Genomic DNA, 24,323 nt, shown 5'->3' with positions numbered 1-24,323 from the left:
TTTCTTTGTAAAAAAATATTTACATTAGACACAGTCATTACCACTACAGGCTAAAATGCTGCTAATTCAACACAACCTCTTATTATGTTTACTCTGCCTATGATTTTATAACAGAATGTACTTTGATAAGTTTTGAGCTACACTCACTGGCATCAGACAAAAAAATGACTGGCATCAGACAAAAAAAATGACTAGCAGCAGTTTACATGCTGCATTAGGAGCAGCAGTGGTGTAGCGGTTAAGAGCAGGTGTACTCTAATCTGGAGGAACCGGGTTTGATTCCTTGTTCTGCTGCTTGAGCTGTGGAGGATTCTCTGGGGAATTCAGATTAGCCTGTGCACTCCAACACATGCCAGCTGGGTAACCTTGGGCTAGTCACAGTTCTTCTGAGCTCTCTCAGCCCCACCCACCTCACAGGGTGTTTGTTGTGAGGGGGGAAGGAAAAGGAGTTTGTTAGCTCCTTTGAGTCTCCTCACAGGAGAGAAAGGGGGAATATAAATCTAACTCTTCTTCTTCTGCATCAATGTTTTAAACAATTGTTTTACACCAGGATCCTGAGTTCTGTATGTGCTGCAAGGCGCACAAGGAACCCCTGAGTGTATGGGCTGACCCTTTCAGTTCAATGGAAGAGACCTCTCAATTTGTGCACCTATTTATGTGCATAGAGCCAGCCCTCCTCTGAAATAAACGGAGAAGCCCTTGAAGAGAGAACATGATTTACATCCTCTGTGCTTCAAAGGGCCAGTGTGCTGCTACATGCTGTTTCATAAAGTGCAAAAGTGATTTTGAAAATCCCCTCCCCACCCCCCACACACACTGTATATTGTTGCTGAATTTTGACATAGGGCACTTCCGCACATGCAGAATAATACACTCTCAATTCACTTCCACAATTGTTTGCAAATGCATTTTGCTATTCCGCACTCAGCTGCAAAGTGCCTTGAAAGCGGATTCAAAGTGAATTATTCTGCACATGCGGATGGGCCCATAGACTCACAGAGGCTTTACAATCCTAGCAGATCTACTCAGAATCCTATTCACATCAATTCAGTGATGTTACTCTCAGGAAAGTCCTTTTAGGACTCGTGTCAATAACTTTAAACTCAAATCTATAGTTTCATCCCAAGGAATGACCTACATACACCAGATTTATATAATAACTCCAGATATACAAGTGAAAAAGCAGCCAATTTGGCCAGAGGAAAGTTGTTTTGTCACCTCATATCAAAATTTGAGCAGAGAAAATCAGTCAAGAATTTGATACCATTAATAAAAATGCCTAATTTAATCTCCAAATTACTTTAAATATTTGCATTTTATGTTGAATTGTAAAACATGGGGTTTACAGTTGTACACTGATACAATTAGTTACTGGGGGAAGAAAATATAATAGAATAATTAATGTTACCAGCATCTATCTGCATAATACCCATATGGCTGTGATTATAACAGTGAATGTGATAAAATATTAGTTATACTTATTAAATTTATAATCAACTAATTACCGGTAATCAGCTAATGGATTGAAACCATTTTAATTCTACCCAAATAATCAAAACAGTAGAAATAAAAAAATACTTTAATATAAGAATGTATATCATAAATAAAATGCTTCTGAAACTTCAAGAAACCAGCACTAGCTGAGAAGAGGCATTCCACTTTCTATCACCCAGGAAAGATTGATTCTTCTAAGATGGACCCACAGCAACATATCTGTGAAAAGGCTAGAAATAAAAAAGGTTTTCAGAATGATTGCTTGTATTCATGTGTATGCTTAATTGACTAATCAATAGGTAGTCCAGTCTGGGGAGGAAGTGGCAAATTTCCCCCCTTGGAAGTAGTGTAGACTTATGTTGGCAGAAATGCATTCCCCAGGGCACTTATTGCAAATCCACTGGCATCTAGCCACTGTGGTGCCCTGCAATAGCCGGCCGCAGTGCCTGGTCTCATGTCAGTGCTCCCATGCTGCCCCCCCCCCCCCCCGCAACTGACAGCTCTGGACTGGGCTGTAAAACTCATCAATTAAACAACTTGGATGTCCTGAATTGAGTGACAGTGAGTTCTAACTTTGAGCAAGTTCTAACTTCAAGCAAAAAACATTGTATTCTTGACCTGCAGAATTTAAGAGTTCATAGCCAGTTTTTTTAAAGTTCCTTAAAATAGACTCTTTTGAAAATAAATTATGACCCCCTGATCAAACCATCCCCACACTTTGGGCCAATAAAATTGGACTCCCTGACCTAATCTTTATCAAACTTGTGGGTACTTCTAATGGTCACCTGAAGCTAAACTTCATGTTCAATATTTCAACCTTAAAAACTGCCCCCCAGAACCCCACAAATATTTTCCACAGAGTTTAATAGATCTGAAAACTTTTGGATATTTGAAGAAAAGCTGAAAAAGTCTTATTGGTATGAGGATTTGGCTTTATTCAGATTCTCCCGTACCATCAGGCCTATTAAACTCAAATCTGAAAAATACCCCCTCCCAATTGGTTCATGCTCCTAAAAGTTGCAATTGGTTTAAATGAGACAGAAAGGACTGGTTTAAAAGAAACAGAAAGGATATGGATGAATATAATAGACACACAGAGAATGTTTATATGCCAATACCTTAAATGAATATGCAAAATTCTCTCTCACACACGCTCACCCCTTTCTGGTCCTCATTGGATCCTTAGGACTTCAGGTCACGACGCAGAACCACAACACACAGAATTTCTCTTCTCAGAATCTAGACCTTATCAGTGCACTGCAATCTTCCCTAGGATTCCTGGGAATAAGCCCTAATTAAATAGACTTCCATAATATTCTAAGTCAACCTGTTTAAGACTGCAGTGCATGCTTATCAAATCTATGCACCTTTGACTTCCTGCTCAATAGACTGACAGTCTTCCAAGCCTCTCTAAAAATATTTACCATAAGGCAGGAATTCTTGGGCATTCTTTTAGTTTGGCTCTACTCTGCATTTTACCAACATTTTAGCTTCCTGATATCCTGGAGTCGGTCCTTAGTCTTTGAGAAAAGTTTTAATACGAGCAAAACTCACAAGTTTACCCTCCCCCATAGAAGGTGGTCTGTGAGTGTGTCAATTCCTGGAGAAACTAACTGTTCTGTGCTACCATTCCAGCTCAACATACCAATGTCATAGTCTTCACTGCCACAAAGTAAATACACAATAAACTGCAGAGTAGAATTGTTTCATGCCATTGCACACCTGCTAAAAAGTGTGGGGTTCAGAAATACCCATAGGTAAAGATCCATGGGTCAACAATTTACATAGTATATTTCTTAGCAGATATGCAAAGGAATGAGTGATTTTTGTATCTGTAATTCTATTTAAAAACCAATTATAGTCTTAAATGGTAATGAGAAGGCTCACTAAAATGAATGCCACCTAATTAAACACAAGTTAATGGATTAATAATTAAATGTACATATGAATAGCGCCAATAATTCTGAAGACAACCCCATCCTTCTTGGATTAGGCTACCCACAAGTAACTCCCATTTATCTGAAGCAGGCTTGTTCCTAAGGGAATCTGCAGAAATACAGCCTTAAACCATTCTTAGAAATGCCCATATGACATCCTTGGAAGATAGGGGAGGTTGTATTTTTTTTTGCTTGCCAAACCAACTCATCCATGAGGCTAGGTGAGGCAAGATTCAGTAATGTTATCAGCATACAGGACAATCTCAAGTCTTTAATATCTCCATTTAACTCTTTCTATCCATTCTGTTGCCCAAGTAGAGTAGACAGAGGGAAATGGTAAAGACCAATATAGATGGGGAGTAAGGGAAAGGTAAGAAGTAACACCTTTAGTTGATTAATTGGAGTCTTTTACATTCCTTGAAAAGACATTAATTGATTACCCTGTTCGTTCAGCAACACTAACTTCTCTTTATATTTAGAGGCACTGTTCTTTTTATTGCTTCTTACATTCTGGGGTTAAGCTGTAGGTTTGAGAATGTTTCAAGGATACGGCCTAGCAAAATAACAGAAGAATCCTTACCTGTAAGTATTGGTTTCAGGTACTCTCCAAATCTGAACACCTGGAAAATTTTCCTCTGTCCCTACTACTACACTGAGGTTGGAATTCCTGTAGGCATCATTGCATTGAGTCTGGACCGGCCCTTCAGGTCCACTGGCACCGCAAGTGGTAAACAGCCAATGAACTGAAAGAGACACATGCAAATATACTTTGAGCAGCATGTACATTCTTATCTGGCTCTGCTACCTTTACCTGACATTCATGGAAGCAAAGTGCATTATCTGCCAATGAGACAAGTGCACTGGAATATAACTGTAACTTCACAGCTCCATAACGTTCATGTAAATGAACATCTTTGCATTCTACAGCAAGGAACAAATTGGTACAGATGTAGAAAAGTGAAGTGAGTTGCCTAAAGCCACACCATATGTTAGAGGAAACCATCCTATTCTCTGGGCTCAGAGCAGATTATATAGCATGTTCATTAAAATGAGAGATGAATAATTGGCCCCAAAGTGTACAATATAAAGGCACTGGAAAAACAAACAGGAACAAATTGAAACAACCAGAAACATTATTAGAACATATGTAACATTTTTTAAAATCTTCACTATTGCATATTTTCAGTACCAGGTATTTTTGCAACACCTTTTTCATATTTTCAAGTAAAGAAAAGGCCAGTACACTATAATAATAATCACCAGTATTTATAAATCATGAACTGAATAGTACTTCTTGGCAGATGTTTATCCTTAATAGATATGGGAATGGCTTGAGTAACTTTGTGGAACCCTTGCAAGTATGAGCCTCATCTGGACCTGGATGGCAGACAGTTACACAAGTCCTAAGAACGTAGCCTCAAGATCTCTGGAATAACACTGTCATTAATAAATTCTTGCTACTGAAACTGGTAATCACAATATGAAATCACTGAGGCAAAGTATCAGTGCCTCTGTTCTTTAGGGTAGCTGAATGTGTAGATGCCCATATGACATGAGCATAGGCAAACAGGCTACATCTGAGATAGGATCCAGTAGCATTTGTGGTGGTTTCTGCAATGTGGTAGGCCCACTCAGACATATTTTCAGAGGCCTTCTATGATGGCATTGTGAGATGGCATCATTAGTGGAATGGCACGACTTACAATATTGCAGGAACTCTCAGAACAAATACATTTTGGAGTCCAGTTAGTTGGATCTGTTTGGGGATAGTTTTGCTACAGTCAGTCAACTCCTCTGTTCCACAAAAAGTGAAATTTGGAACAGCTTGCACTGTCATATCACTGCTCGTTCTATACTGGTGATTAATTTCTAAAGGTGGGTGTCAGAGGCCTAGGGAATGACTCATCCCTTAGTTCTGTTGTTAGAACCTTATGCTTTGGTACAGCAGCTCATAGGATCAAGATACGAACACCATAATCTTAATCTATAATATAAATGGGAGTTTTGTTTTAATTTTAAGGAGCTGTTGAAGGCACTCATTAAGTTCCTGTTTCCATATTGCTTTGGGGGAAGAAAAGAGAAGCCATAAGGAAGGATCTACATAGTTTTAAATTATGGTGTAAAGATTTCTATATAGAAAACCTAGCTAGACTCCTAAGCTATTTTAATAGTTTCAAAAATGATGGTCTCCCACAGAAATTTAAGTTCATCACCTTAATTGCTAATAAGAAAACTGAAAGCCATCCTGCCAGAAATCTTGGTGTCTTAACACTTTGCTATCCCACAAGGCTTGAGCCAGATGCAATGGAACATCTGTTGAATAAAATGAGCAGGCAAAAGCCTTATTCCAGGAATAATAAGAGGCAGTTCTCATATCTCTGGTGAAAAATTAAATGTGCTCCTGCAAGTGGGAGCAGGTGACCCTGAAAGAAGTAAAAGGGGGAGGGGAGCGACATAGCAACAGAGTAGATCAAAACAGGAAAAATGAAGGTGCAAAGAAAAATCCCCATATCTGGCCGAGAAATGTTAATTTAGCAACTATTTCCAAGTACACCAGTTTCCTGTATCAAAAGTTCATCCATCAAGTCCATTCAGCTTCTGATCTTGACAAAAAAAACTGACTCTGGGCAAACAGGCTACATTTGGACATATACTAATTAGATAAAATATGTTGCTCTCCATATTCCTATTGACCATTGCATGTGATCTTCAACCAAAGAAGCTCATCCCTTCAAAAACCCTGTCCCTTTAACCATGCAGCCATGAATTAGTGAAAAGTGTCAATGACTGGGCCAGTATTGGATCTAGGTCTCCCCAACTCTACCACTGCCGGGATTCTACCTCCTGATTTCCACAGCTGCTGTCCATAGATCAGGCAGTTAATCTTATCCCTTTCACTTCCAGTTGTGTAATAGCCTATTTTGTTTGTCCTTCTGGAAATGCCATTCAAGAGATAAAATCAGTGGCATAGCACCCACGGGGCAGGGAGGGGGGGCATGATGCCCTGGGCAGAGCCACAGCGGAGGTGTGGCCAGGTCATGGCAGGGGCATTCCGGGGTGTCCTGGGGGCATTTCGGGGTGGAGACGGGTGGCACTGCGGCAGAGGCACAGGGCAAGCGTGCACCCCAGGCACAGTTTCCTCTCACTTCACCTATGGATATAATCTAAGAAAGCAAATTCATACTTGTGGGCTCTTTTAGCCCAATAAGACAGAGGCTATCCAATGCTGAGAAAGTTAAAAGTGACTCTTGCACATTGTTCAACTGACATCTCCATTAATTTCATTTTAAAATGCAGTTTTAGATAGAGAAATGAAAGATGATGATAAGACCACATACTTAGTTTTAAAAGCTACAGCACAAGAGGAGAAAAGATAAGAATTTTTTTTCAGATAATAGCATTTTCAGGGGGAAAAAATCACTGTAGTTTGATAGGCAAAACAAAATAAAACAAAACAATCAAGTTATAACCAAGAATTGACTTCTATATTCACACAAAAGCTTTACAGACACATTTGATTCTGAGATTATAATACTGTACTTGTGTTCGAACCTCATTCATTTCAACCGGGAACTATGTGCAAGATTGCAAACTAAATTTGTGACCCTAATGTAAATACAAAGAAAAGTTCTGCACAACAGACTGATTTAATTTCTTTCCATCCTCCAAGCAGTTTCCACAAAACCCAAATTGATCCAAAATCTTTATTAAATGTAACACTTGCCTGAAGTCTCAAGAATATCAAAACAAGCATCCGTGGTTCTTTAAACACCAAGCAACCTCAGAGGAGATAGTTTCCAATAAAAGAGCAACAACAAACGTTTCTCCAGTGTACCTTATTGATTTTTCCTACCCTCCCCCAAGGATGAGAATAAACTGCAGGGTGTCACACACAAGCCATTAAAACTTCATACAGATTGGTTTCTACAGGTTGCCACATGTTACAGCAGTTTTGTGTAATTCAGTTTGGAGCCTTGCTTTTGATCTCCACAGATGAAAGCAGCTGCACTGAAATGGAACCCTTTAACTAGCTCCAGAGACTGCAGTGTAGCATTTTCCATCTGCAAACAAGCATAATGCTGTTGTGCATTGTACTGGCAAATGCATGACTCTCCCTTTGTTCTGCAGGGCATAACACAAAGACTCAACACTGGGTGGATAATCTTATTACCCAGAGAATGCCTACAAGGTGCAAAGTCCCCAGTCTAGATTTTAACAAAGTTCCTGCTTGTAAACTCCAAAGCTCATATTCTCAAATGCAACAGACTGTGTTGCCTTAACTATTGTCATCACTTAGAGATCTTATTCTCTGACAGCTGAACTTTTAACTGAAAATGCACGGTGCTTTGCCTTAAGGTTACGGAAACTGATGTTCAAGGTTTCTAATATCACTTGTCAGTTTAGAAAACCAAAGAGTCAGTCAACCAGGCATCACTGCTGTCAACATCTATTTGTTTTTGGTGCAAAAGTTCTCACACGAACCCCAAAGATATAAAGGCAGCGGGCAGGACTAGCAACAGTGCCTGTGGGAAATCATTTCACCTGCTCCCAAGCTCATGGGAACGAGTACTCTCAAAACTGAGGCTAAAGTACAGTCTTGATTTTTCTCTTGTGATTTTTTTCATTTTTGAATCAAAATCCTTCAGAGCATTTAGACTATGCATTTTTTCTGTCACATCGTGGCCAACTTATGGCCACTTCACAGGGTTTTCAAGGTCAGATACTAACGAGGACCAACCCAACCTGCTTAGCTTTTGAAACCTGACAAGATTGGGCTATCCTGGGCTATCAAGGTCAGCTGCTTTAAAGAGTGGTGGGCTGCTAATAATGGTTATACTAACATTTCCCCCTTCCAGCTACAATAGAAGCCTGTGATATATTAGCATTATCTAATGGATATAAGAGGAAGTGGCAAGTGAAAAGATCCCATTTGGACAAATGACAAAGAATAATTCATTTCAGAATAATAATGGAAGAGGCCTGCCCCTATACAGAATCAAAAGCCTATTAACATATGGAGAACAGTAGAACTTTGACCACCAGTCTCATTTTGGACAGTTCTGCAGAATACTTTTACCAATGATAACTTGCAAATGTAAATAACTGCAAGACAGCCATGGGAAGCATCAGTCCCCCTTCTCCAAATTCATAGCACAAGATAGTCAGTTCTCTCACAGAGATGTTATTTTCTTTTAACTAAAATATGTGTCACTTCTAAGATGTTCTATCTAGATGAAAACATATGGATCCGCGATCTTGATTCCCTAAATCATCATAAAGTTCCCTTCTCTAAGACTGGTGAATTGGTATCCATGGATAATCTGTATCTTTTCAACAGTTTCTTCCAGTATCTTAATCTTTGTTTACATAAAAGCCTTAGGATACTCTGGAAGCTTTATTAATAACCATTTGTTTTTAAAATGAAGAATTAGAATTCCACCATCTAGGTAACAGCGAAGGGGGTTATGGCGACACATAGGAGCCAAGAGAGGCATTAAAGCCCTGAGCAATTCAGCAGCCACAGCTTTGGCTGCTGCCAGATGGCCATGAGCACCAGTGAGGAGGGGTGGAAATGCTGAGGCAACCTTGATGCTGCTGCTACCGTTTAGGTTTCTGCCTTGGTGGGATCTCTGGCTTCTGAGATGAGAACTGCTGCTGCTGATTCCATCAGTTCTGCATCCTAGACTGTGAGGGCAGGAGAGAGAGGAAGAGAAGAGAGGGAGGCTTCTTCATTTTCTAAGGAAGGCAGCAGAGAGAGTGTCTGGGGGGTCCGGCAGCCCCTGCACAAATGGAAAGGGGAAGAAGGGGAAGGCTGTGCTTTAAAAATGACTCTTTAATGCTCATAGACATTCGGGACTATTTTCACCTGCAAAAACATGCTACTTTCACTTCCTCCAAACCATGACTGACTGCACTTAGATCTTTGGGTGGAATCTGATTTGTTGGCTTTAACCTGCAGACAAACCCTCTTTAAGTCTCCCCCTTAACAAATTAAATTATGTAGATAAAAAATTATGGCAGGGGATGCTTTTCACACCTCTCAAACACTGTCAGCTGAAGCTAGACATAATGAGAGGTTTCCCTTCACTCCTCTTCTCTGTCCTCTCATAAAAAATTAGCAAAGCAATGTTTTTACTGGTTTTTTACTTGGTTTCTGTCCTGCAGAGTGTCTCAGATTTGGTCTCACCCATATTCTAGGTTTGGTCCAGCCTCCTCTAAAAAATTAGAATTTTACACTCCTGCCCACTCAACACAGTTCAAAGCAATTCAAATCTGGAACATGGACTCATAGTAGATGGGTTGCTATAAACTGAAACTCTGTATCACCAGTAGGAAGTTATTCTCCTCAGTCCCATCTTTCTCACCACTTGACCTTAGCAATAGTTAATATGAGGCAGAACTAACCTCAGATAAGAGTACTATGCCCACATTACCAACAAGGGGCAAGATACAGCCATTTTAATGTCATCCATTCACATTATTATAATGTCTGTAGTGAAACTTACCTTTTCCTCTTCAATGGATCCTGCACGCTCCAATAATTTAATCTATGTCAGAGCTCTCAGCCTAGTGTTAAATGCCCTGCCACAAGAATCTTTGTTGCTATAGAAACAAAATGTTAAACAACACTAGTAGTTTATGGAACAAATTATAATTCTTTATTGTGGGAAAAGATATTCAGAGGGTAGAGCAACATGTTCCACATATTTCCATAATAATTGAAAAAAGTTTTTTTTTTCATTTTAAAACAATCATAGCAACTGCTTTTTCAAGTGGGAGAAAGGTGTCAGAAGAGAATAGGCCTGACAAGAGCCATCACAACCCCCCCGAAAATGATTCCATGTCGCCTCTCAATACGACCCTGATCCAAACAAAGTATCATACCAAAATAAATGACTTAGAAGGCAGTTACCATGCATTTAGAACAATAAAAGAATTCACATGTTCATCTGTCCATTTGTGGCAGAAATAACTTATCTGAACATAAAACTAGGAATCTCAAAATAGGCCACCAACTTCAGGATGATCACGGGAGTTCCATGGCTAAAAATGAAAGGGTGTTGTGGGTTTTCCGGGTTGTATGACCATGTTCCAGTAGCATTTTCTCCTGATGTTTCACCCGCATCTGTCACTGGCATCTTCAGAGGATCTTCAGGCGAAACGTCAGGAGAAAATGCTACTGGAACATGGCCATACAACCTGGAAAACCCACAACGCTGTAGTGATTATGGCCATGAAAGCCTTCGACAATCGGAATACTATTTCCCAGAGTGTCTCTTCAGACTCTCCTCCCATGCTATTTGCAATTGAAGTAAAGCTAAACTCTAACTTCTGTTTATTATTACTAAAACAGACTAACATTATATTATCATTCACGTATAAGGTGGGAGGAGAAGCACCCTTTTACTGCTTTGATAGGTTATAGGGAAATATTAACTCCCCTCTTCTGTTCATAACATTGCTGCTATACTACCACTAAATACATTCTAAGTTACCAATCAGGATGGGTGGGAAGGAGTTGAGACCAAAGTAAAGAGGGGAGATTAGACGTGAGGATAGAGGAGTGCCAGATCATAAAAGAAAAAGTGCAAAATGAAAGGGGAGGAAATATGTGAAGTACAGTTAGAGAAATTAAGGAAACGATGATGAAAGAATTTGTAAAAATTGTTACCACACACTAATAGGGCTGTCCCTTTGTAAGATCTAGATGGGCAGACAAAACTTTGGAGCTAGATGGAACTAAAGGAAGAGGAAAATAATAAACTACTGCAAATAATGACCTTGTTAGGAGGTTTAATTCTGGCAATGGCTGTAACTTGTCCTGGCTGGTCTTGCCTTGATACAGTGCTGGCTTGGTTGATGGGTTTAGCAGAAAGGCCGATGCAGCAGTCAGAACAACTCTTGTTTACTCTGCCTTCCCAATGTCCCTAGTGGCTGCAGTGCAGAACTGCATTACAAATTTAAAAAGTAAATGCATTCTGTGACTGCAACACAACACTGGCTTCAGGGGCCTTCCAGCTACTTTCTTGACGAATTTTGTCTACTCAGTCTCCCCCTTTTGGCTGGAAAGGAAAGCAATGGGACTCTTTCTTCATCAGTTACTCATATGCTGGAGGGGGGACGGACCTTTGATGGTCCCAGCAACTGTATTTGGAAAAATGGGGTCTTAAAATGGTAATAGAATTGAATGTAATAAGAATATAAACACATAAGAAGAGCTCTGCTGGGTCAGACTAGTGATTATCTAGTCCAGTACCCTGCTTTACACAGTGGCTAACAACAACAAGCAGGGGGTAGAGGCCAAGATTGCCCCTGCTGCTGCTGCTGCTGCTGCCTTCTTGCACTGGTATTCTGAGGTCTGGTAGCTCTACATATGGAGGTTCCCTTTAGCCACCATGGCCAGTAGCCATTGAGGTCCTTTGATCCCAGTTAGAATGATCCACCAGATATGTCTTCAGCATGTGAACCTTTCATAAAGTTCATTTTTCCTGGGGTGATAAGCCATGGTGGTGAGGTGTTCAATGCCACAGGTTTGCAACAACTCCTTCATACTTTGGACATGAGATACATTCCTAACTCTGGCCCTTTCTGCACCGCAACGGTATGGGGGTGCGTCGGCGTAAAAGACGCCAACGCACCCCCCCCCCGGACTGTTCGCATGGACGGTCCTGGGAGGGCGGCAGACGGCGGCACAGCCTTTGCGCAGGCTACGCCATCCCTGAAAACTTACCTCGTCTCCTGGCCTCCGGCTCGTCGCAGAGGCCAGGGGACACGCCCCCACAGGCTGGAGCAATGGCTCTAGAATCACAGGCCAGGGGGGCGTGTCCCCTGGCCTCTGCAACAAGCTGGAAGCCAGGAGACAAGGTAAGCTTTCAGGGATGGTGGGGGGGACATGACGCCTTCCAGCCACTGCCGTTCGAACAGCAGCGTTTGGAAGCCGCTGTTTCCGGAAAACCTCACTCAGAGAGCGAGGTTGGGAAACAGCGGCTCCGCACCGCTGGGGGGGAGCGAGGGCAGCACTGCTGCAATGCAGCAGCGCCCCCCATGCAAACAGCTCCCTAGGCACGGTGTTTTTGCCGTCCCTAGGGTGCTGTTTTTGGCCCGTGCTGAAAGGGCCTCTGAGAACATTTCTTTTGAAAAGCCTATCCTAGCAAATATAGCCAACTATACTTCTGTGACTGTTTTGGCTTCAATATCCTTTAATAGGATGGCTTAGGAGAATTTAGTGGAATTAACCCACAATCATCAATATGTATTTATTTCCTTGTCAAGAGGCTCTAGCCACTAGTTCTGCAATATCTACTTCTTCTTTTGAGAATCCTTGAGTCATGAGAAGAAAGCATTGTAAGCATCCTTTGTTTTGGTCTGGGCTTTGCCCACCAGTTGACACACTTGGCAGGACTGGCAAAATATTCTGATAGTCTTTTCCATAGTAGGCTAATCAAACCTTGCTTGAAGATTTATGAAATATATCTGGATGTATTTGACCCATCCTAGGAGGCTGAGGAACTGAAAAATCCTTTTCCCATATATGTCTAAATATGGCACATGAGAGGCTGTTATGGATTCTCAATAGATAAACTGTTTTATTTTACTCTTCTAGAAAAGTCAGACTGTCATGGAGGTTTCAGATTTAAATCTGGCAGGTGAAAAGGAATGAAGGAAACTTGATATAACTATATAAAATAGATTTTCACAAAAATATAGCTGTTCTTCCAACAGATGTTTGTTACTATTCAGAGAGATCACTTGGCTGTCACTCCACAGATAAACAGGCATAAGATTATTTTACACAACATTTCAAATGTCTATGGAGACAAGAATATACACAAAGGTTCCAATATTCCTTCTTTAACACTTGATAGGAATCACTCTTTTTTCCTTGGGCCTAGTTCCCTTGTCTGTCTCCTTGATCCTACATTTCCCTCTTTTTCCCACTCTTGCTGCTAACTTCCAACCCACACTTTCAATTGCCACCCACCAACTGCATCTCTCCCAGGTCAACAGCAGAATTCTTTAAAAAAACAACAACCCTCCAGCATTCTCAAACTGGTAGAATGCATCAGCAGTTAGTTGTTCACCATGCCTCCATTGAGAGAACTGCCCATTTATTCGTACTTGGCGCTTTCTGTCAGAGGACCCCTTCTCTTATGTCTGTCAACACTATGACATCACCATACATCAGCCAATAAGAGATAAAAGCTGTATTGTCATCTCCCACATATATTAAACATTATAGAATTGTTATTAGACCAATGTGGTAGGACAGGGAGACCTGTTTGCATGGAGTGTTCTACCAGTCTTCCATAGGGGTACCCTGGAAATACAAGTTCAAGATGGATGCCATCTCCAGCCCTGTACTGTGTTACCTTTGGAAAAAAAAGATCTGTCTGGACAAATCCTCCAGCTTGACCAGCCAGGTATGTCCTTCCTGCAGCTATCTGGAAAACAATGGCCAACCCTGAGAACCAGCCATGACCTTGAACTCTAGCGTACCTGATTTCTGTTCACAAAAGACATGCTAATGTCAGCCAAGCCTAATGCAATCAAAGCTATCTTCCAACTATTCTTTATCTCATTAATTCTACCACTCCTTTCCTGCCTTATTTCTGGGAACAACTTTGAATTGGAATAACACTGGAATTGTGATTTCATCAGTTCCACCCTAAATGTAATCAACTGCAGCATGCTCCCTGGGGCTTGAGTTGTTAAGTCAAACTTCCACTGTATTGTTCTATCCCAGAGAACAAGAACTTTCTTCGTTTGGGAAAGATTAGCTTTCTTAACATTGCTACAGGGCCAAATTTTCCTATAACTAGTCCGTTTGCCTGCAGTCTTTGCTCAGTGTTTCTGGTCTAGTTACACTGCGCTCAGTGTACTCCGAGCTGCCTTGGTTTGGTTATACTGCCCTGTTCAGTGTTTTCTGGACTTCTAGTTGCACTGTTCACAGACCTGCTTTCACCTCATCCTTTGAATTCAACACAGGTCACTGAACTCTATCTCTGGACCCTTTCCTTCAGGAAAAGATAATTATTAACCTTCTCTGACTACTGCAGACTTCTTGCAGAAACCCAAATCCATAAACTCAGGTGGAAAAGATCCACAGTTACCTCTTCTTGCAAAGCAAAATCTGTCCCACTAATTCCCCACACTAAAAGGGACAGCCTGTACCATTTTGGGTAACAGATTGTCTACATCTAGCTTGAAGAATCTAATCCCTTCATTTCAGAAACTGGAATATCAGTGTAAAGAATGCACCAGTTCTTAGAGACTGGTCTCTTCCGCATAGCAGAAATATAATGTCTTGAGGACATTATAAAAAGCATTTTGGGGAAGAAGTTCACATAGTTCTCTTCCCCAAAATGTCTTCAGGATGTTTTATTTCTCTCAACCTGGATTTTTCAAAAATCGCTGAACTAGTGATCCCCCCCACCCCCCGAAGACTGGTTGCAGATGTCTCCTGCTTGCCAATGCAAACAAAAGCAGGCAAACACTTTACTTCTCCCGCCGCCTAGCTGTTACTTTCTTTTTCACTGCAGTTGTGCCCACCATTTTCTGTCCTCTTCAGGAGCCACCTGCCTTTATCATTTAGTGAAGGTTTCCCATGGAGGTTTCTTCTGCTTGCAGCTCATCTGCACATAATTGCACTGTAAAAAGTACATGAATAAAGTTTGTTTTGCCTGGTGATCCCATGCATGTGTCATTTTTCCTTATTTCCTTATTTTGAGGGAGATATCTGCAAAGCTACAATGACACAACATGACAATCTGTAATATGAACATATTTGAGTTGTTGTAGTTTCACAGAAATCCCCCTCAAAACAAAAAAAAGGAAAAATGACACATGCATGGGATCACCAGGCACAACAAACTTTATTCATGTACTTTTTACAGTGAAATTGTGTGCAGATGAACTTCAAGCAGAGGAAACCTCCATCACAAATCTTTAGCAAATGGCAGGTGAGATGGAGAATCACAAGCAGGAGAAAATAGTGGGTGCAACTATTTATTTATTTATTTATTATTATTTATTTATTATATTTATAAGCTGCCCTCCCCCGGAGAGAGCTCTCTTGTCTACTCCGTCTGGCAGCAGCTCTCTAGTAGCTCTCAAGTAGAGGTCTTTCACATCACTTACTTCCCAGTCCTTTTTAACTGAAACTGCTAGGGATTGAACCAGTGGTGGGATTCAGCAGGTTCGCACCACTTTGGCAAAACCAAACCAGCTTTGAATGTGGTTTGAATAAAAAGATACCTCCTTTCAAATAATAAACTAGGAAAGCAAGGAGAAAGGCCTTTCCTTACCATTGTGGAAATGGATCAGAATGTGTATAAATTTGTATTTAATCAAGAATTATGGGAAGTCATAGAACCAAGGATTTGCAATGAATCAAAATGGGAGCTTCTGTATAGTGACCAGCAAGCCTGCAGTTTTGCAATAGGTCAAAAAGGCATGTTACCAGCTTGCTAGCAGAGATGCAGGCAACTACAGATAACATCTTTGACATCTTGGCACTGAGGGCCTACGTGACAGAAGACAGATGCAATTTTATTACTTGGGTTTTTGGGTTAGAAATAGAATGTGATTAGTTAAATTACAAAGTGTTTTTCTATATAGCTAAATGAACACATAAATGATAAATGAGTGATTCACATTCACATGTATTTGTATTTTACTATAATTCTATTGTTTTAGAATCAGTGTATGTAAAATCTGTTAGAATCATGTTTTAACATTTCATGTTGGGAGAGAAAGGAAGGTTTATGAGCCAATGGAATGCTGCATAGCCTGAAGGCATCTCTCTCTGGGAGCCAAACTAAGCAAATGGGTTTTTCTTGAAGACAGTGAGCTAGCTTTTATTACAGTCCTTTGTATATGCACAGAGAGAAAGCACGCACAAACAGCATGTAGCGTTTGACGTAGAAATAAGAGGTTGTCTTACTGTGACCAAAGACAGATCTGACCAATAGAGTTTGAACACATATGAATCATCATACGTGGAACAAAAGGGGAGGACTGTGTGACGTCTTTGCATCTACAAAAACTCAGGTTTTCCTATACTGGGCGTGCCTCCGTCGAGAGCCACCCAGGAGAGGGCAATCTCCTGTAACATTCTAAACATTGTATTGGGGCGTGCCTCTCCTTAGGGAGAGGTCACCTTCTTCAACTTATCTGTATTCTGTAACGTTCTAAATTCTGTGTCTATCACTTGAGGGCACCAAGGGCGTGTTTCTTCCTTGGGAGAGTTCACATTCTGTAAACTGATCTATATTCTGCTAAGTAAAACTGTCTGTTTGTTTTCTAATGTCTTTTGCTTTATTTCAAATTTTAAGTTTTTCTTAAAACTAACTCAGCTGTGTAGGACCAGAGAGCGGCCCTGGCCCCACACCATGATGTTTGTTTATTTTCAGATAATTTTTAATACATGGAAACATTATCAAACATGATCCTCTACCTACCCTTAGAAAGCCTAAAACAAGATAAATAGAGAGAAAATGGCTGCTGTTGTCCTTGGATAATCCACCCTTGATTGGGTCATGGTGAGGGTACTAACTGTTCTTTTGACAGAGGTTTCTTACAAAGAAATGAATACATAAAGCTGCAAAGGACACAGAGCTGAACTGTTATGTACTATGGACCTGCTGTGAACTGTAGTAGACAAAAATATCATTAAAGAGACAGCTACAGGATTTATTCAAAAAGGTAGTCAAGGTAGTCACCCCCAGTTGTGGTTTGTTGAAGACTAATGTTGTGAAGCACTTTGCAAATAAAAATGCATTATGCATGCTTGATCAGGGAGCCACTCTGTTTTTATTAACTCCTGTATAGAACTTGCCATAACAACGAGGCAACCACAACGGAAATAGAAAGAGCAGAGTGAACTTTCCTCATCAATTTGGGAATCACTCGTGATTGTGAGCCAGTTTCCCCTCTGAGTCAGTTAAAAAGATTGAAACTGGGGAGGAAACAGTGAGACAAGCAAGGAGAGCTAATATCAGATGATTGGACTAGCCTTTTAATCCCCATTTTGTTGCTAGACATGACATAATATAACTTGCCACTCCATTTCTGGGAGGGAAGAGTGATTTACTTTTACTCTCCCAAATGTGCACTGAAAGCAGCCAGACAAAGCATATCCTCAATAATGTCCAAGAAAACCATCCAACACAGTAAAGAAGAAAACCTTTTTTTCATTTCTGTTATTTCTGCTTAATAGTTTCCCTGTGTGCAGTGGAGTGGGGCCTATAGTCATTACCTCTCTCAACAATGAGAGTGACAAAGGTTAATGGTGGAGGGAAATGTGAACGATGGCCTTCAAGCTAGCAAAATCTAGGGTGTAGCTAAGTAGAGGATACTGAAAGGATGTAGGATAATGAATGGGCTTTCTGCTGTGTGGAAATTAAGAGGCTTCCCAGCTGAGCAAAAGGAGCATTGAGGGAAGACAGAGAAAGCTGCAGAGAAGCAAAATAAGTTATTTCTGTGGGGATACTAGAAGAGGAATGAAAGCTGGAGAACTGTTATAAACATAAGTGGCAATGGATGCAGATCTGAGAGATAACTATAAAAGAAGCAGTCAAGCAGCCATATCCTCAATAATGTCCAAGAAAACCATCCAACACAGTAAAGAAGAAAACCTTTTTTCATTTCTGTTATTTCCTCCCTTTTTATCATATTATTTTCTTGGTAGTATGTATGAGAGGTAAGGCAAATGGATGACATTTGTAGTACTAAGGAAATCAAGTGGGAATTCCAATATTTCATTGAACCAAAATAAAATTTTGTTTGTAACTGGTAGGTAACTTCAAGGTTCCAAACAAATTATTTTCAAAAATCGAAATAAAATCTAACTGAGGCACCAACTGCTTTAAATAGCTTCTAGTCAGCATAAGAGTGAAAAGGATCAGAGTGACTTTATGCTGACTGGAAGTTATTTCAAGCAGTTGGTGCTTTAACTTACCTACCTGTTATAAATAAAAACTTATTTTGGTTCAATGAAATATCAGAACTCCCACCTGTTATTCCTTAGTACCACAAATGCCGTCCATTTGCCTTACCTCTAGTACATAGAACAAAAGGGGAAATAAAAGAGTTCTTGGAATTGTATTCCTGGTGGCAGCCTACCAAATAAAGAAAGAGACAGAGAAGACAGTGAAATATAGGAAGGGCAACATCACAATTATGTTTGGACAATCACACAACTATGGTTGTTTTAATGCAACCATGCTTTTGTATGACTGCTGAACCCAGCTGCTGTGTTTGAAGAGGTCCAGTTTTCTTGCTCAGAAACAGGTACCTTAATATAGCCAAAGCACATGTGACAGACAGTTGCCTTTTTGTTCCCACCAAGAGATCCCACAAACTGCCTAGGCAGCAATTTTTAATATCAAATGTGCCATGTTCTTCCTGCCTTTCTATAGTTCAAAACTATTATTTCTTGTTTTATGATCATAGATGGGATAGAGTTTAACAGGTGAGATCTGAGTTACAAAGCTGTACATAGAATGTGATTAAATATGTTACAGAAATGCTAACACAACACCCAGTGTTCCAAACTTTTGATTATGTTCTAGCATGGCCAATACACAGAACACAAATGGCACTAAGCAAATGGAAGCAACCTTGAAATAGACTAAATGTAATTTCTCCGGGCCTTTTAGAATGTGCAATATATCCCCTCTAAAACACAATCTGATCCCATATAGCCAGATATGTACGGCTTATATTGCAAAGGCTCCACAGGACTCTGTGCAATTCTGCTCATAGAGTCATGCTGCAGTTCCGCACACGATATTAGCCATTGGGGAGAGGGGGGGCTCAGAATTGCAGAGTCAGGGTGGTTCAACAGGTTTTGCTCTTACTGGAGTAATTTCCTGAAGAGCAGCCATTTATTTATATGGGAGAGAGTAAATGGGTGTATCTGAGGAACATCACTGTGAACATAAAATCAGTTATCTGCCCTTTTGGATCCAAGCATTGAGAATCAAAACACAGGCAGAAACAGATAAATAAGTCCATATGGAATGACAGAAAGCCAGGAATCAGATTTAAAATATTACAAGATGAGAAAAAATGAGGACTGGCAAAACCAAACATTGAGTGATATTATCAAGCAGTTGGCCTGGTTGGGATTGTGGATTGGATTAAAAACCCAGATCGAAAAGTAATAAAATTAGAAATGACAAAGTTGAAAGGTTTACACAATTCCCTATGGATTAAAAAGTAAGTAAAAAAGATACAATGCAAAATAGAAGTCATGTAATTTGAGATGGACAACTCAAAATCTGGGAATTTTCCAAGAAGAGTTGACCTTCCAATATCCCATTTAATGTCACCTATAGAGGCACACTATGATATGAATATTAGAAAATAATGATTTTATAACATTTGAAGATATTATAAACTCTCAAGAAGAAACCAAGTCTTGGTAAAAGATGAAGGCAAAAAAGTACAATGGTTGCTATATTTTCAACTGGTTGCAAGGTCTGAAAAGGACATTCACACAGTAAGAGGCATAATAACAGAGCTGACTGAATTTGAATGTTGATAACACAGCAAAAATATTTATTAGGACAAATAAGCTATTACATCAATTTGAGACAGAAACAGAACAAATCAAAACATTTACAGTTAGATAGATGCAAAATTTGGAGGAAGAATACCTTTTCAACAGTGGGAAACCTTACACACAAAAGATATAAAATTTACAGCTAGTCAAACATTAAGAGAAAATTGCTACAAGATTTTTCAAAATTGCTACAACATTAAGAGAAATTGATATCTTTTATCATTGGTATATTACTCCAAATAATATTGAGAAGATGGACAAGAACTATAAAGGGAAATGCTGAAAATGTTAAGAGGTAGACAGACTTTATCTTGTGTGGTAGATGTGCCTAAAGACAAAAAATTTTTGAAAAAATACATGCTGAAATCCGGAAAAATTGTGAAAATTAAATTTGCTATGAAAATTAAATTTGCTGGGAAAGTAAACTAGCAGAATATGCAATAATGGCAAAATTAACTAAGTATGTGAACAAAAGACCAATTAAAGAATTCCAAGATAAACGGAAAACATACTATTTTTATTACTCTTCAAAAATGGGAAACAGAGAAGGAGGTTGTTGAAATGATAAATATAAATTATTAATCATCCTCCTGATTTACTATATTGAACAAAGTTACAAGGGGGAAAACATTCAAAAATATAATGGACATATAATTACTATATGTGGACCCAACTTACCGTACAATTGGGTTCTTCCTCCCCACTCCCTTGCACTACTTACATGCTTCCCCCTTGCCCTCCTCCCTGTTACACACTACTTCCCACTTCTTGTCCTGCCGTATAATTTCTATTGCCCGTGGCCTTCACGTTCCTGCATATCTTTAGATCTTTAGATTTTAAAAACGAATGTAAATAACCATATCAATAGATTGATAAAGTGATTCCAACACTAAAAAAGTGTATAGGTAATATGATTAGTGAATTAGTCCAGACACCCAATTTGCTCCTGCATTTGATAAACAAACTGGGATGTCTCCAGCCCCGTAGTTTTATACACAAGAAATCAGTGATTCCAGATCACAGTGGGAAAAACCCATCGGTCTTGGGTTTACAGCACATTGGAAAACTGATGATCATGAACCTGCGGAGCTTAGCAAATGGCCGTTCATGTTGTCCTTTTGTGGTTTTGCAGGATGCATGCAGCCATTACTCCCCCCTCATTTCCTGCCATAAAAGACAATCAGTGTTCGGGCAAAGTATACAGATACTGTATTCAAAACTTTTCTGTAATAGTTCGGCTTTTTATGTCAATATATTGAACTATGGACAGATATATCGATCTATTGATAAGATTAAAGACAAAATTAAAGATTATATTAAAAACGGAAGTAAGCATTACCTACCATGCTGCAAACACGGAGGTGTGTGATAATGCCGAACATGCCCCCAAATAAAGATTCTCTGGCCAATTCTCTTTGAAGTTGCAGGAACCTTGCCATGCTTAATCAGCCATAGTTTTAAATAATACATAGGCTATCTTATGAGTTATGCTAAGATTTATGATGATGATGATAATCACCATTCAATGCTCATTATTATATTTCTATTTACTGCTCATAATTGTTGCTATCGTCAATTATTATTATACTATATGAATGTTCTTTGCTTTTGATATAATTGCAACTATTGTTAATTTTTTTCTTTTTTCTGTTCTGTGAATATTTATAAAAAATTAGATCTTTAATAATTTTTTTAAAGACTCTTGGTCCAAGTACAGGATATGGAAGTTATCCTTACTGGCGTTGCAGAGAGATTAATTCACACTCCAAGCCAATTACCACAATGTGGGCTATTTATTTCAGCAAAAATATAGTCCCCGCCTTTTTTTGACTCATGAGACTATTTCCTCATGATGACAGGCATTTTGCTGGTAACAGATAATAATTAAATAGTCTTTTTTCTTACAAGGGAAAGAGATAGTTACCATAGAGACTATCAGATCCAATCACTGATGCCAACACATCTACTCCATGTACATAGGAAACCAATCTTTTTGGTGATAGGAGCTGTTCATTCACTGACTTAACTGCCACTTAATATAGAAATACAATTCTGCAGACATCTTTATTGCATTATGCCAACAGTTCAATTAGTATAATTGCATGTGAAGAGCCAACAAATGTAATTTTCTTGTACTTAATACTTGCTCTGCTGTTCCTTTCAGTTCCTTCATCTGATTAACTAATGTGAGTCACAGTCTTCCGAGAATCAGCCACAAGGAACTTGAAGCAGGACCTTCCCTCTGGCAGACTCCACAAGACCTCCAAAATGTCTTGCTGATGTGGGGAGGCCAGACACCAAATGTAAGATGAGGAAAATAATAACAGATTCCATTAGAACTGCATCTTGGGGATCGGGGGGGGGGGGCAGGGCAGGGAGAAGTGCCCTGGATGGGGGCAGAAAGGGGATGGCAGTAGGAAGTGGGGGAGATGTTACATTTTGCAATATGCATATCCTGTTCCCTTGATTAGGCTGCTGCTAGGAGGTGGGGGGGATGGGAGAGAGAAGGGCCTCAGAGGGGCAACACAGTCTTTGGTAAGGCAGAAGCTCTGGCTATTATTTAAGGGAGGCAAAAGTTCCTGAGATGTTCAAAGATAACAACTTCTATCCAGTGGGAGACACAAACTCCAGGTAACCTTCCTTGGCTTCACCAATCTCCCTCCTTCCCCCAAACAAAGCATCCTCCATTTTTCCATTGTCTTCATGTCTCCCGTTCAAAAAGAAGAAGAAGAAAGAAGAAGAGTTTGGATTTAAACTCCACCTTTCTCTCCTGTAAGGAGACTCAAGGTGGCTTACAAACTCCTTTCCCTTCCTCTCCCCACAACAGACACCTTATGAGGTAGGTGGGGTTGAGAGAGTTTCAAAGAACTGTGACTAGCCCAAGGTCACCCAGTAGGAATGTAGGAGTGTGGTAACACATCTGTTTCACCAGATAAGCCTCTGCCACACAGGTGGAGGAGTGGGGAATCAAGCCCTGTTCTCCAGATTAGAATCCACTTGCTCTTAACCACTATACCACACTGGCTCTCAAATTGAGGTAACAGTGGCTATGGTAGGTTTTGAGAATGTCAGACTTCTAGGGGAGAGCTTAGGGTGTATTCTAAATACTCAAGGAGAAGAGTTTAGGTAACTGGTGACCTGATGTGCACCTCTTTCCTGCCACCCTGCCTTGTGCTGTCCTGAGGCACTGCAAGTCCTGGAGCAGTCTGGAGTTGAATGGGGCAAAGGGGAAGAGAATTGGCTTTCTGCTTGCCTCCTCCCCTTGCTGTTTAAAGCTGAGAGCTGTGTTATACTTGGCTTTGCCAAAGAACACTAGAAAACCTGCTCCCTCATCTCCCTCATCTTAGCCTTCCCTCAAACAACCTGATTTTACACCTTGGAAAAGGGGGGGGGGGGATGACGCAGGGCCTGTCTGTGTGCATTATATGCCATCAAGTAACTTCTGACTTGCAATTCAATGACCTCCATAATATGACTCACAATGTCCTCTTATTAACAACCTTGCTCAAGTCATACAAACTGGGGCCCCTTCCGCACACGCAAAATAATGCGTTTTCAAACCACTTTCACAACTGCTTGCAAGTGGATTTTGCTATTCCGCACAGCTTCAAAGAGAACTGAAAGCAGTTTGAAAGTGCTTTATTCTGCATGTGCGGAATGAGCCTGGGGGCCGTGGCTTCCTTTAATGAGCCAATCCACCTCCAAGTGCATCTTCTTTTCTTTCTGTTTTCCACATTTCCTAGCATAATGGTCTTTTCCAGTGACTAAAGTACAGTAGCTACAGTTTAGTCATTTTAGCTTCTAGTAGCATTATTACCAAATAAAGCTGTTCTTGGGTTGTACTTTACCAGGCTGTGAAAGAGCATGAGTGTTTTCCATGCCAAAATTATGTGTGTTGTATTTATAAAAATGGCTGGGAGAAGTAGAAGAAGAAGAAGAAGAAGAGGAGGAGGAGGAGGAGGAGGAGGAGGAGGAGGAGGAGTTTGGATTTATATCCCCCCTTTCTCTCCTGCAGGAGACTCAAAGGGGCTTACAATCTCCTTGCCCTTCCCCCCTCACAACAAACACCCTGTGAAGTAGGTGGGGCTGAGAGAGCTCCGAGAAGCTGTGACTAGCCCAAGGTCACCCAGCTGGCATGTGTGGGAGTGTACAGGCTAATCTGAGTTCCCCAGATAAGCCTCCACAGCTCAGGCGGCATAGCGGAGAATCAAACCTGGTTCCTCCAGATTAGATACATGAGCTCTTAACCTCCTACACCACTGCTGCTCCTGTGGGCTGAAAAACTTTATCCTTTGGTTGGGCTTTTATGTGTGCAGAAAGGTTGA

General features: G+C 40.3%; 1 protein-coding gene across 2 annotated transcripts in view; it reads right to left on the bottom strand.

Moving 5' to 3' along the window:
* Window positions 1-24,323, bottom strand: part of ALK (ALK receptor tyrosine kinase) — a 745,837-nt gene that overhangs the window by 65,294 nt on the left and 656,220 nt on the right. For both annotated transcript variants that reach the window (XM_048511093.1, XM_048511181.1), the window contains exon 12: window positions 4,012-4,174. In XM_048511093.1, coding sequence (XP_048367050.1) covers window positions 4,012-4,174 — 163 coding nt within the window. The remainder of the gene's footprint in view (window positions 1-4,011; window positions 4,175-24,323) is intronic.

Source organism: Sphaerodactylus townsendi, linkage group LG01 (assembly GCF_021028975.2).
Source record: "Sphaerodactylus townsendi isolate TG3544 linkage group LG01, MPM_Stown_v2.3, whole genome shotgun sequence".
In the NCBI taxonomy this organism is placed as follows: domain Eukaryota; kingdom Metazoa; phylum Chordata; class Lepidosauria; order Squamata; family Sphaerodactylidae; genus Sphaerodactylus; species Sphaerodactylus townsendi.
The sequence above is the reverse complement of the archived record's forward strand: the minus strand, read 5'-3'. Positions and strand labels throughout refer to the sequence as shown.